A 15,301-nucleotide genomic window follows, 5' to 3' on the forward strand; every position below is an offset into this window, starting at 1 on the left:
CGGAACCGATCGATCGATGGAAGAACGCGAAAAATTGTGGAGACAGAATAGCGGCGTTTTTTCCCTCCGTCACGAATCGTCGCTCTGACGAAAATAAATCGGCACGCTTTCCACGTTCGTTCGTGGTTCGTCTCTCTCCTCTTTCTCTCTCTCTCTCTCTCTCTCTCTCTCTCTCTCTCTCTCTCTCTCTCTCTCTCCCTTCCTCTCTCTCTCTCTCTCTCTCTCTCTCTCTCTCTCTCTCTCTCTTTTTCTCGTTCTCATAAAACAAACTCACGGAACGGACACGAGAAGCGGTCGGAGTAGAGAAAGAGAATATCGGTTCACCGCGATCAAGGTATTCACGTGAGCCTCTGTTTCGTCGTCGAGCCGGTAGACGCGAATGGAACGTGAGGAGGAAGAAAGAGACACGGGGAAAAAGGAACAGCGGGCCAGAGCGTGCGGTGGAGACGGAGCGTGAGAGAGCGAGAGAGGGGACAAGACCAAGGTTCGTTTTCTCGGTTGGTTGTAGCCGGCGACTCGAATGAAAATAAATCGGCGGTACGACGAACTGGTTCGTGCGTTCGCGTAAAGCGGTCGTGCGGCCCGGTAAAACAGAGACAGAGAGTAAGAGGCGATATAATATCGGAGCGCGAGTGAGAAGGAGGGGAAGTGCTCTCGCGACGCGAGACAAGCCTGTGTGTTGCCTTCTTTGGATCGTGGAAAAAAAGGCCCTATCGGACAACAATCGGCCGTTACGGCCGAGATACAGAGATCCCGCGAGATGTCTCTGACGTGCCGAGTGCAGTATCTGAATGACGTCGATCCGTTTGCCTACGCGAGCTCCTATCCAGAGCCACCTAGGCCGCCTGTGCACACCTTCAGCGCGACCTTGCCACTAATTAACCAGCTCGCAGCGGTGCATCGACTTCTACGGGCGCCGCACAGGGTGAGTTCATCTTTCTCGTTTAAGAACGACAGCGCTCCTCTTAATTCATTCGTTTATCGAAGGATCGAGAGCGAGGGCGAATTAATGCCCCGCCAATGGCCCCCGGTGGCGCCGCCACGCGGGATTATATCGTATATCGCGAAAGTATAATTCATAGGATTTTTTGACCGCCGTTAACGATATTGCTTGATTGCTTAAAAATCATTACTTTTTTTGCAGAGATTTTCTTGTCCGTTTTCCTCTTCTTATTTTGATTCCAATGATTCTCACATGACTTAGTAGCTTGAGTTAGCTATTGTAAGAGAGGATTGAACGACTTGCGTTCAGATTATAATATAATTATAACGTAGAGTCGTTCGTTCGGATGGTATTATTATTTAATGTGTTCGACATTTAGAAAGATGTAATTATTTAATTCGTAATATTTTTTGCTACGTTAATTTTTCTTTGATCTTGATTGAGAAAAATATACAAATTATTCTCATTTCTTTGTGTTGTAAAATCCCGGTTTTTCTTAAATAATACTCCATAGCGATTTATTAAAGATAATACATTTCGAAAAGATTTTAAACGTACACATATAAATCGTAATAATATAAAATATATATCACGAATTCAAATTTTCTTAATCAAGTCCATTCAAGGTTATATTAACGTGTATTACAATGAAATTATTCATCACGTTCGTCACCGTATCGCATACGATAGGTCCCTCGATAAACGATGAAAGGTGAATAATAACGAAAAGAATGCCACGATAGGTGTTTAAACAAATGTTTCACGATAACGGAAAAATATGGTTCGGGTGTTGGTATGGTAATGCGAGGAGATCCATCTGTAACGGAATCTCTTTCAGAAAGATAGAAATTATTCTCATCGTCAGACAGAATTCTCGTTTAAAGCTGCCACTTACAGCATCAAGGATTCTCGAGACCGTAGAAATTTCCCGCCAGGGACAGGTTTCCCTTTTACCCAACCCACCCCTTAACGCTTGCCTCGTCGTGTAATATGTATACGCGGAAATATATTTATGTCTTTGGACAAAACTGTGGTGGAGAGGAATGAATTTTCTTTCGTTGATATTAATATTTATGAAATCCGCTCCGATACTGGTTCACATGATATATATATGTAGGTGAAAATTTCAAATTTGCGCCAAGTTACCGCATCGTGGTTCCATTGTGACAAAATATTTAAACTTACCTGTGACAAGTTTATGTTAGGACATTTTATGTATGTTTTATGGTATTATTATACTAGCTCTATTGTTAGCTGTTTCGTAATAATTGCAAATAATATTTTTGGATTATAATCATTTGCGATGATGAAACAGATTTAAATTAATATTACAGGCTAATAATTCCATAAATTTTTTTATTCTAATAGTGTTTGCTACTGCTCTTCTAATCGATGTATTTCGCAACTTTATATTTTACGAAGTGTCATACGAGTGATTAGGTTGTTATTAACGTATAAATATTTCGTTTAGGATTTTTTTAATTAACAATTTCTAATTAACATCTATATACACTTGTATATATATTTCCTAATAAAATTTCGAAGTTTTTGTTAAAGTTTCGAATATATACATTTCATCTTTATTAAAAATTCAAATTTTTCAAAAGAAGAATTCAAAGAAAAATTTTTTTTGAATTCATATCAAATTATTCAAATTTCATTAACAAAATTTAAAGAAAAAAACTGTGCCATAATATTATCATAAACTCTTTTTGAATTCCAACTGGAAATGTATCTCTTTTCGAAATACAATCTCAACCGAGATTAGATTAATTTCCAATCAGCGCGCCATTAACCGAAATCACCCGCCCTGAAACATTCTTCGAAACCACTTTCACTTCCTATCACGACGAGGCCTCCCAACGATTTAGAACGAACGATTTAGTTGATATTACGTCGAATCGGGATGGGATAGAGCGCGATAAATTATATCACGTGGAAAAATAAAGGGAAATAGTGGCCGGATGCGGTTCAGCTCGAGGTGTTTGCCGAACTTCACCTTGGGCCGAGTAATTCTTCAAAATTTATTATTAGATTCGATATCGAGGCACCGGTTGCACGCTTCTCAATGTCGCCTCGCCTGCTAACTGTTATAAATCGACTGTTATTAAGCACCTAGCCAATGGAGAAATATATGCCTCGCGTATTACGACAGTAAAGGGAGTAGGCAAGAAGGAAGATCATAAATTTCGCGCGCGTAACCATATTCATTAATGGTCAAGGGATCTTATGAGATCTCTCTTTGATTGTCGTTTCCTGTTGCTGCTGTTCCACGTTATACACGTATTGCGTATACTTGCATTCGTGGCTTCGCGACCTGGCACGTTTATATGTTTCATTCATTGAATCGAACGGGCGTGCTTTGCGTAAACACATACACACGAGCCGCGATCGAGGAGAGGATAGTTATAGCTTCGCTATTCGCTTATTTTTCATTGATTATTACTGCTTATAATTTACCAGAAGTTTCGAAAGTTTTAGTTTCTTTTTTTTTTAAATAAATTTCGGTGTTTTTTTTAAAAAAAAAACGTTATTCCATGTAGTACTATCAACGTTTGATAAAATTAACGATAGATTATAATTATAGTTTAATCGTTTGTTTGATACATAACACAAATATAATTTGTTTAAATTGAAGGAAAAACGATTTAATTCTTTTGTATTAAATATCGTTTTATGACGATATATTTATTCGATATATTTATTTACAATTAAAATAAATTGTAAAGGAATATCTGCTCCTTTAGTTTAAAAAATAATTAATATTTGAATCTTTACGGAAATTAGCGTAAAATTTATTACACGGAAAATGTAAATGAATAATCAAGAAAGAAACAATAGAAACGAAGTGTAGAAGACAGCATACCCATCAGGTTGTCATAAAACTTAAAAAAAAAGACAGTACTTAGCCCGAAGGAATAAAAGAAGAATGCAAAAAGCTTAAAACTAAAAAGCAGCGGAAAAGTAGAGAGGAACAATGGATCAGACATCGCTTTTGAAAGAGGAGTTAAGTTGTAAAGTATTTGTGACAGAAAGGATAAGGTTAAAATGGGGAAACCGTATATGAAAAGAGATCAGAAATTATGATGAAAAATCGAAAAAAATCTAACACTTTTTTATATCATTTAAAAATCGTTATCTATATTTCTTAAATAACTTAACTTGCCAAAAAAATATTCTAAAATCTTTCGTTATTCAACGAATTTGCATCCTCTTTAATGAAATATATCTTATATAACTATTATATAATTATCATAGCTGACATTTATAATTATATTCCCAGAAGAGTTATCTACATATTATAATAAATCATAAAATTGTGATTAAAATTAAAGAAAAACTCTGTCTCTGTTATAATCTTTTTCAATTGTCCAAGCGTTCTTTTATTCCTGCAGAAATTCTCGGAGCGCTCGCAGATCACTTGTCATTATTGTCTTTGCGTACATTGCGAAAACTCTTAGAGGGAGGATAAAAAAGGTAACAAAACCTTCGATTTCCTCGCGCGATATTTCCAAGAGCCCGATCATTAAATGTAAACAGATTTTTTCCACTCCAATTTATCATCTCGCGAGCATTTCCTCTCTCTTTCTCTCCTCTTCGAAGAGGAGATTTTCGTTCCCATTAAACAAACTTCTCGAACGAATAAAGTTCCGATATTCTATTATCTTCCAATCCTCTCATTCGATCTTCACCCTTTCTCCCCACTCATCTTATCCAAACTATCTTTAATCTTCCAAGAACGGAATTAAAACCGTTCACAATCCAGTTTCTCGGAGGTTCTCTACATTTCCAAGGTCCCCGAGATCTCTCATTGTCATCTCATAGAACCCGTTGGTCGTCGGCTCGTTACGAGGTGTCGCCTATCATTTTGACAGCGGCCACTGGAACCGAGCTGATGAAAGGCCGTGTTGGTCTCGTCGCGGTCGCCAGAGCGGTTTTACGATCGTGTCGTGGATAGCTTTGTCCACGTGACACCTTTGCGGTGCTTTGCTTTGACACGTTGACGCGCTTCATTCACCTAATCGTGCACGCGTGCTTTGTGTAAACTGCACACGCGTGTCCATCTGGTGTAACCAGGAATCAGGGACAAATAGCCGGTGAACGAACAATAGAGGAGATATAGGCAGCGTTCGGGCCGAGTATGGTATGGAACAATGAGAGAAAGAGACAGAGAAAACGAGATGGAAAATGGAGGACCGTGGCAAGGAATAAAAGAAGAGAAGAAAGGATGGTAAAAGGACAGAGGGAGAGAGAGAGAGAGGTCACACGACACGAGCGCAGAAGCGCAGCAAGCGTGCACGTGGTTCCTTTGTTCGTGGCACCGTTTCTGGAACAGCCCTTCGGACCGCAATACTATTCTCGTGGGCTGGTACACGGTTAAATGCACGATTACCGCAGTATCGCTGAAACCTCGGCCGGCCACCTTCGTGACTGCACCACTTTGACCCAATTGCGTCGTCGTGTCGCAATGTTGAACAACACTGCCAATGGAAGGGGCAGCAGCTATTCCTTCCGCATTCAGATGCCCGACCTGTCACGGGCTACGCTCACATCCGACTCGAAAACGCCACTCTCCCAATCTGACGTCCTCCAGATTAACTTGCATGAACTTTCACCGATCATATTTAGCCTCGACGACGTTGGTTATAATATCGGCGCGTCCATCTTCTCGGTCAGTCGTGACTTTTTAACGCTTCCATCCGATTTTTACGATGCGTGAAATGTTCCATAATAAGTGGATTCATTTTTTTTTTCTTTAAATTCCTTTAAAAGGTAAAAAGTAGGTTATTTATTTAACATATTTATAATCAGAGAGAGAAAGCTTTGTTAAATTTGAGAAACTATTAGAAATTAAACAATTATCAAATGTTAAACGATTATTATGTAAAAGAAGGGATTCGTATTTTGTAGAAAAAAATGCCTTGTGTTTGAAAATTCCACTTATTACGAAACATCCTGTATATGAAAGAGGACGATTAAGGAATATTTCAAACGTGGATTTTTACTCATTTCCAAATCTATTTGATTTGTTTCTCGTAGATCTACTATTATCTATTATTATTTTGATTAACTAGAAGCGATTGGTCGATCAAGGAATCGGTTGTAATTTCAATCTTGATCATAATTTTCTGCTATTGCAACTGTAGAATTTGTTCGGGCTTTACGCAATATCGTATTAGATTTTATATTGGAACGATGATATACTCTTACATTCTATAGCAAATATCTTGATTATTTTCCTTTTGAATTTTAATTAATTTCTTAAAGACAATAGAAATCTAATATAATTGTTATTTATTAAAACGGCAGAATTATTGATATTTCTAAATTCATCTTATACGATAATTAACTAAAACGATCAAACAACAAATTGTGCAATCTCGATATCTCATCTCTTGTTCAACAAAACTTGATTTCCAATTCTTTGAACGATACAACCATTTCGATCCGAGTCAAAATATTCATCTTCATATCTTTTATCATTTTTACAACCAATCCTTCAAAATAATCATTGCCAATTTTTTCGCAATCTTTAACCCCATGTCTATTTTTCTTATCCTTGCCTTTCCCCTCTTGCAACAATATATCCAAACGGTTTCGATCGCGAGAAAATTACGACGCGGTTAATTTTAAAGTTGTTTTGGCTTGCTGCTTCTGAAAGATTCGTATGTTCCACAAGATGCTGGTCGGCCTTCTCTTTGGACCCTCGTTCGGCAGTTTGCCGACATAACGGGACCGAGAAGCGTTACTCTCACGGAAAAAGGAATAAAAAGTACGTTTATGGTCTGGGCATTATATACCTATAGGTACTATAGCGGTGGAGTACCGGTTATCTTACGAACGTTGCTGGGCTCTTTCCATGTAACTCTTTTACCTGTCCTTTGCTGCGGTTAAATTCGGCCTCGCCCTTTCCAAAGTCATCCTTGAGGATGCGTTTAAAGCGGACCGGTTCGAGCAAAAAAAAAATCCGCAATTCGAACGGGGGAAATTTTTTTCCAAAGAACTCGTTTTTTCAACTGTTACTTCGCAATCTTTGTGTTAGTTAATATCGATTATAATTTGTAATCGTTTGGTAGGTTTGAAGGACAGTCTTATCTATATCTAATCTATATAAGAGATGTAATTCGAAATGTAAATTTAGAATGCTTGAAATGAGATCAATGAGATTTGATGAAGAATTAAAATGAGATTATAAGTCGAGTATATTGTGGTTGAAAATTTTCGCGATGAATAACGCAGTAATCGTTACGAGGTATAAATTTCATACGTGTAGTGACGCAAGAAAGTATTCGAACATTTATTACGAAACTTAAAAAGAATAAAAGCTAATAAATATTAATTGTTGTTATAACAATTAAACTATTCAAAACGTATTTTATACATGCTTGATTCGTTTCAAGTTTCTCTAATATCCTTAATAAAAAGTATTAATAGAACAAACGTATATTATAACTCATAAAATTTGTTCAAATACTTTCTCAATATAATTATCATGGTTAATTACATTAACTAGAAACACGTTTCCCAAAGAGGTGAGAGTAGAGTAAGAGTAAAAGTCTATAGTCACGCATTGAATATCGATGCAGCTTGGGAAGAGGGGCTCGCTTATTAAGAGGGGCTCGTCATTTTATAGGGTAGAACGGTGGCTAAAACGCGTAAATATTTGGTAAACTGACGTCCTTTAGGAAACATTCGTTGCAACAGTATACACGTAAGTACATACGTGCCGCGAATCGCCTTTTATATTCTTTGACGTTCCCTTTCATAAAAATCCTCTTTACTCTCGCGCATTCTGTCGCGCGTATGCTAAAGCAGTGCCGTGGCCCGAATTTATGCGAGCGAAGCCGTACTCAGGAGCCGGAATTTATAGTGCGCATTCTCTCGAATTTATTCCTTGGAAAATGTAACGAGACGCGGCACTGAATTTACGCGTGTTCGCGCGACCGCCACCGCGATTTTTAACGCGAAACGATAAACATCTTGATCTACGATCAAACCGAGGCTACTTGGAGAGCTAAACGATCGTTTTGCTTTTCCCTTGATCGATTTTATCCGTACGAGGGATAATTATCGACCGATTTTGCAAAGGTCAAAGAGGTCTTATTTCAAAGAGATTTTTCTCTTCCCTTGTCTTTTTTCGTTTTATCTATTTTTGGAGATTTTTGGAGATTCGAGTGTTATTCATTTATCGATATTGAATTTCGTGTTTTTTTTCGTAAAAATAGTTTTGAAAAGAGTTCGTGTAAAACTTGGTATTCTCTTTTTCTATACGAATGAAATATAATAGAAGAATTGATAATGATATGAATTGAAGTTGTGGTGTTTTCTAAGGTATAAATATATCTCTTTTGGATCGAACAATTTCGGATAGTGTGATAATTTTAAATTTGGGAGTACATTTTGTATATTTTTACAAAGATAGTAATAAATTTTCGAATTTTTCCCATCTTTGAGACAAATATCCGATTCGCAGTTTATCTGGAATGGAATAATGGCTATTTATCCATGTGACTATTTAGATATTTTATATAGGTAATTACTTAGTAGTTAGCAATGCATATTTATACGAAAAGTTCAGTCGGTTAGTCACTTAGTTGGTGGCCGCAATATAATTCAATTCATTACGGTAGTTTAATCTAACAAGCTTAAGACCATAAGCGCTTAATGGAATATATTACATTTTCACATATAATCTTTCGATCTCTAACAATAAGATGCGCGTTCCAATTTTAATCGATCCTGGAATAAATTTTTAGCGATACTCTAAATCAATGTTAATCCTATAATTGATACTGAACCATTTATTATATTTAATTATTTCCGGTAGTGCTTCTCTGCGTTATCTTATTTAACGATTCATTAGTTTTTTTTAACATATATTGTTGGGAAATTTTTAAGCGATTGCTTTATTTTTTTGATCCACAGGGAGGAATTTATCGATATTTATTCTTCTTTTTAATTTTTGGTAGGATTTTCAGATAGTTTAACTTGCAAATTCTTGTTATAAAAGAAAAAATTGTTATTATTAATTGCTATAAGAGAAAAAATTTTTTTTTCATAAATCAGACATGCTGAGTCGCGTGTATTTAATGATATCTTTTGATAAAAATATTAAAATAATAAAACATTTGTGAGATGTGTTTTCTCACATAAGTACAAACATCGTGAATTACCGGAAACATAAATTTAGCATTTGAGATAATTATAACCAGCCTCCACTCCGCTTAAATAAATTGTTTTAAAGAAAGATATAAATGTTGATATTCGTATTCGAAGATTTTTTATTTTCTTTTTAACTGTGGATCAATAAAATTAGTTATTTACATGTATAATGTTTCGAAGAAAACACGTATAGTTGAAGTTTTATTCAATAAAATCACATTTTATGGGTATCATTCTTATAAAAATAGAATAAACAGGATATAAACTCAGTAACTGGAAACGTTTTCAACATTCTGAAGCAAAATTAACTTGAGCACAAAACCTCGTTGACTTCATTTCGACGTGCATACGATCACTAGCAATTAAACACCCGACTCATGGTCACCTCAATCTCGAGCAAGTACTTCAACCTCGACGTATAATACACTGGGTGGTTAAATTGTTATGAAGTCTTTGAAATTTTCACTTATTTGAAGTATGGTCAATGAATTGAATTATATCATCACGTAATTAAATTTTATGAATTTACACCCTAATTGGTGTCTTTTATATTTTTTTATTTATTAAATATTGAATTTTATATATTGAGTTCTGGTTTCAAATTGTACATATAAAAATTAGAGATCCGATAAATACGTGATATATTTTCATTGAAACTTATATATAATTTTATTCAGTAAAACATAGCTGATTATATAAAAGATGAAATAAACAAATAAAATAATAATATAAAGAACCAAAACTTATATATATATATATATGATCTATAGGGTATTTTAGAACTAAGTAATGTAATTTAAATGAGGTCGTAATCTCTAGTTAAATAGTTTTCCTTGAAAACTCATTAATAACTCATTAAAACGAATTTTTACAAAACAAAAAGTTCCTTGAAATCACATCAGGAATTTCCAATTAAGCTATCTAATTTTTGAGACATCTTCATATAACCATATATGTTCCTCAAATGTAAAATAAATTCTATTTTACATCCAATATAATTTTTTGATATTTATTAAGTAGATAATATAGTAAATAATTTTTATATTAGATTATTGTTATGCTAGATACCAGATACTATTATAAAAGTCATTTATACGATTCAAATTCATTCTCGACCAAACTTCGAATAAGCGATAATTTCAAAATAACATCCATGACAATTCGATCACCCGTTATATCCGCGAGAAATAAGCCGATTTTCACGCCGTGAGAAGCGTTACATAATATTACAATTGGATCACGAGTGGCGCATTCCAGCGTTGAACATAACTCGTCGAGATCGATCGGCTCGATTTAACACCAAATAGAGCATGCTCGTCTCGTCCCGCGAAAAATCGGCTCTCTTTCTGGTCAATCCATTTTTTTTTTTTCTTTCTTTCTCTTTGCATTCCTATTGAATGGTAATGGAGAGTTACGATTGCGATTTATGGCGGCGTTATACTTGGGAGACTGCGAAATTTCGGTTTTATGGCCGACCGGCTTATCGTGGCGCACGGCAATGGACTGCGAAGTGCACCTATGGTGCTGTCCTGCCACCGAATAACGATACCAGAAAAAGACGTAAATCACCATGGGGACCAATGGGACCCAGTCCCGTCCCACGAGATTCTCGATTTTTTTTTTTTCTTTTCTCGCTTTTTCTTTACTCGGTCTACGATATACACTATAAAATCGCTTCGTTGAATATTGTGGGGTATTTCGAACGGTTAAAAGATGACTCTACGTGAAGAAATGAGAAAGTTCGAGAAATGGAATATTATTTCTTTTTCTTTCAAGTTTCGTTTTTTTGATACATTGCAGATTTGAAATTTTTTTTTTAATGCAAGAAAAATTGACTAATTTTTGATTGAGTACAAGTGATGCAGTCGAACGAATTTTCAAATTTAATTTTTTCGAAAATTAAATCGAGCAATTTACTTAAAAAATTATTAAATTTGATGTAGTTGAGAATGAAGCCTTTCTGTAACCTACATGAGAATATTAGAGAAGCAGAAATGTTTCAGTTCAACAATTCTATATTTTTACATTCCAATGTGCAATGTACAAAGACTATTTATAAAATTTGGGCTAAATATCTGGTTTACTTCGATCCATGTTAAATAATAAAACATAGCAGCAATTCGAAACATAGCAGATGTGAAGAGTTCTTCAAAAACCATCGACATCGTTCCTTTATTCTTAACATTTGTACGATTGTTACAAGAACAAGCGTTGTCTCGCTTCAGTTCATAAAAATCGAGACAAAAAGATAAAAAAATAAAAATAAAACGATTCGAAGCATTGTTTACGAACGACTTTCACCAGAATAATCGTTACCGGGAGAATCGATCAAGCGTTGTACATCAAATTCGTTTGGTCATCGTTCCATCATATCGTCTTTCCATATTTTTTACAAGAACGTGGCGGTATTGTTCTGACAATGAAGAAAAATATTACAACTGTTCCAAGATAAATGAAATAAAATGTTTTCTAATATCGATAATCTCGCTATCTTAAAGTGACAAGAAGTAATAAGTTAGAAAGGAGAATTGAAAAATAAAGAGGAGAGAATGGAATCGAATATTGAATAATCAATAGATGAGACGAAATGCATTTGAGTTTATTTCAGATCTATAAGTATCAATTTACTTTGCCTTTTTTAAAGTCATTATTCATTGATAAATATTAAGAAAAAATTAAAGGGAATATTTTTTAATTCGATTTGGAAATTTTTTCTCTTTTTTTTTTCTTAGTTTATTATTTCTGTTGTAATAAGTTCGACAAAATAATAAATTCTAAAGATGATTTGATACATTTATATCTATAATTTAATGAAATTTGTGAAGTTATTTGAATCAAATATTCGATTCTATACTCTTTAAGTCTCGAATTATAAGAAATTGTAAGAAATCGAAGAACAATAACTGTTGTAGCAATAAAAGTGTAACAAACTTGTGTACACCATGTTGCCAAGAGCTATAAGACGCGTTTAAACATCGCTCGACGAAAGAGTAAATGTTTTCTTATCGAGGAAAGGCGAAGAAAAAGATCAGGAGAGTGCATTGCACAACAAAAAGGCGGGACGTTCGCTTGAAACTGCCTACATGAAACTGGGTGCATGAATCGTCGAACGAAAGCACGCCAAGAACGCGAATAACTTTTCACAAAACATCCTTCTCCTAGATTTTTCTTTATTTTTTTTTCCCCCTTCTTTTTTTTTTTTTCGAGCATCCCACAGATCTCGTCGACGAAACAAACGAAAAGTTTGGGAAAGGACGGGATCGAAGTTTTCGCTGTAACGAAGAAAAGTAATCTCACGGAACGTTGTTTCGGCCCCGGTCGTTGGGCCGAAATTGTAAATAACGATTTTCCGGAAATTGGCCAAACTTCGTTGGAATCCAAGCATTTCCACCGGTTAAATTGATTTAACTCGAGAATTTGTATGATACGAGTTGGAACTAGTGTAATTTACTGTCTCCCTTTGCAATTTCGAAGTTGTAGCATACCTTGTGCTTTCTTCATTTCAGGATTTCGGTGAAATTGAATTTTTTTATTTAGTTTGGATATTGACGTAGTAATTGACAATCAGATAATCAACAATCTATAGTATATTTAAACACACCAGTAACATAATAAATCAATAATTAGAATGGAATAAAATATAATAGAACAAGAAGGATAAGAAAGAAAGTTTGTTAAAAAAATATTGCTGCTTATAGGGATACAAAATTTATACATACGATCCTCGATCCCAGCGTGCCATTACCGTTATTAATATACTTTCGATCCTCGTTTCTAAGAATACAGGCCGAATTTCTACGAGATTGGGACCATTCGGTCGTGTGACACCTGTGACATCGTTCACGACTATTTTCGTGCTACGTGCCACCCTGTGGCGTTCGGTTTTCCTCGAAATTTGGATGTCTGACAATTCTCTGACAATTACTTGACATCACCGTTGCGATACGTGTGTAGAAAGTAGCTCTAGAATCCCCCTAGGGAATTCAGCTATCAGTATTTCTGCTTATAATTGGAAGGAATATGGTTGTAAATTGACCGAGGTGTTAAAGTATTTATACTGTAACTATGAAAATAAAAGATTTGACAAATTTATGGAAAGGAAGGGATTTCAAATCTTACTCAAGCACGGAAATATCTCGATGCTAATTTCGTTCCTCACCATTACGCTATACATATATCGTACGATATACATACGTAAGATGTGATAGTGTAATTTCGTTATTTCTTTATCATTTTTTCAAATTTTTTTACTGTTTCGTGATTAATTATTTTTCAATATACAAAGTTTGAAGGATGATAAAATTGCTGATTAGAATAATTAATTTTCTTAATAATTCTTTAGGTCTTTCAGGGATTTTGATAAAATTCAATTTGAAAATCGGTTAGATATTGTACACTTTGATATGTATGCACGTGCACGTTTAATATCGTACATTACTTGTTTCAACAATATATTTGGTTAAAATCTCTGTGGATATACGGTAAACAACAAAATCAATAAATAAACGCTCTCTCGTCTAATGAATTTCCAAATTCAATTTCCTCAGAAATGAAATTTAAAACGGAAAAATATTATTTTACATTTTCGAATGTAAAATTAATTTTATTAGCTACGAAAAGAAAATTGATAAAATTTCGGATTTTGTAGCACTAATCATCGCCTCAAAGATTATAATCTTCCTACAGTTGAACATTCGACAGTTTTAATATTTACATTCAACAAAATTCCATATGTTGAATTTCCATTTATTAATTTTTCTCTTAATCTTCCAATAAGACAAAACTCGAATATTTTAACTCTTCCCTCTACTAACTTGCACCTATCGCATACATATTACGTATATTTCTTTTCTATTTTCAAAATCTTTAATTACTAGTGTTTGCAAGTCGGCTTTTCTTTCATCGTTCCTTTCTTTTTTTTTATTTATACCTAAGGTAAAAACCTCTTGCATTCCACATACGAATGTGATTGCCACTCGCGTATTTACACGGTTCTCCACAGTGTCCAGTTTCATTCAACAGCGTGATTCTTGACGCGACGGTGGAATTCGTTTCGGGAAACGTGTCGAGAATGGAGTTTCGGCCGAGTTGTCGCTCGAGGAGACCCTCGTTGCTCGGTTTCGGAGCAAATCGAGTTAACTGCTGCCACTTGGCGCGCGCCATTGTTGGAACTGGATAGGAAAACGTTTGGTATTTCGGTTCATTCAATCATGATGAAGGAAAGTGTTTTATATTTAGGCGTTTCCCGTCGGGATAAGTTTTCGAAGTTTGTGTTTATTTGTAATAATATTTAAGGTTCGAATATTCATTAATTAAGGCAGTTTTTCAGATATTGAATTTATCTTAGATTTCTTCTGTTTTAGAGTTGCAAAAATTCTGGAAAATATTTAAAATTTTAGAGTTCGTTTATTTTAGATTTTATTATTCAATAGATTAATCTTTTCTTCTTCTTCTTAATCTTCCAATGAAAATAAAATATAAAATATAATTAAATATGAAATTTCGTCCAAATTATTAGAGTCCTTGTATATCCATATTTTCAATTTTAATTTCAATCCAGTTCTCCAATATACTCTAAGCTTCAACCAATAGGAAGCGAGCAAGAAACAGGCCGCGTGAAATTTTTGCCCCTCGAAAAAACGTCCTCCGAATGACCTTACCTCGGGCCGTTCATAAATATTGATAAAATGCGCTTCCTGCCCAACGAATAGAAGGCAGGAGAAAAGGATGGAGACGAAGGACATGGTCGTGGGATCCGGGTAAAAAGAAAAAGAGAGAGAGAGAGAGAGAGAACCTGGTTCCTCTCGTCAACCAGGAGTTGCAACAAAGTCCGGTTGGTGAGACCGGCCGAATGATAAAGGCGTTACCGCATTATATTTTCGGGTGCACGGAATTAATATTCATGAAGAACCGGTATTGAGGGGCGAGGGAGAGGGAAGGAGGGAGATATGACGGGCAGATTATGGGCGGATAATACGATCGTGGGACCGTTCTCGAAATTATTGCAAATTATAGATTTTTGCTCGGTTCCCAGATCGATATTCCTGGCACGAGATTTGCTCTGTTTCAGAGATCATCTTGGAGATTTTTTTTTTTTTTTTTGGGACAGATCTAATTTTTGGATACGGAGAAATTTGATAAATTTCGATGTTTAATTAATAAGAAGAATGTATTTTAGTTGTTTGAGAAATTTCG

The 15,301-nt window shown here is 35.1% G+C and overlaps 1 protein-coding gene across 3 annotated transcripts in view; it reads left to right on the plus strand.

The window, feature by feature from the left end:
- The first annotated feature begins 292 nt into the window (after nucleotides 1-292).
- Fhos (Formin homology 2 domain containing) overlaps nucleotides 293-15,301 on the plus strand; it is a 205,566-nt gene continuing 190,557 nt past the window's right edge. For 2 of the 3 annotated variants that reach the window (XM_086914732.1, XM_086914734.1), the window contains exon 1: nucleotides 509-925. In XM_086914732.1, coding sequence (XP_086770858.1) covers nucleotides 761-925 — 165 coding nt within the window. In that variant the 5' untranslated portion in view covers nucleotides 509-760. Of the gene's footprint in view, nucleotides 926-15,301 lie in introns of all 3 variants that reach the window. The other variant, XM_086914731.1, reaches the window with a different exon arrangement.

This window comes from Apis florea, unplaced genomic scaffold (assembly GCF_048593485.1).
Source record: "Apis florea isolate Af1SG1 unplaced genomic scaffold, ASM4859348v1 contig_3731_pilon, whole genome shotgun sequence".
Lineage (NCBI taxonomy): Eukaryota > Metazoa > Arthropoda > Insecta > Hymenoptera > Apidae > Apis > Apis florea.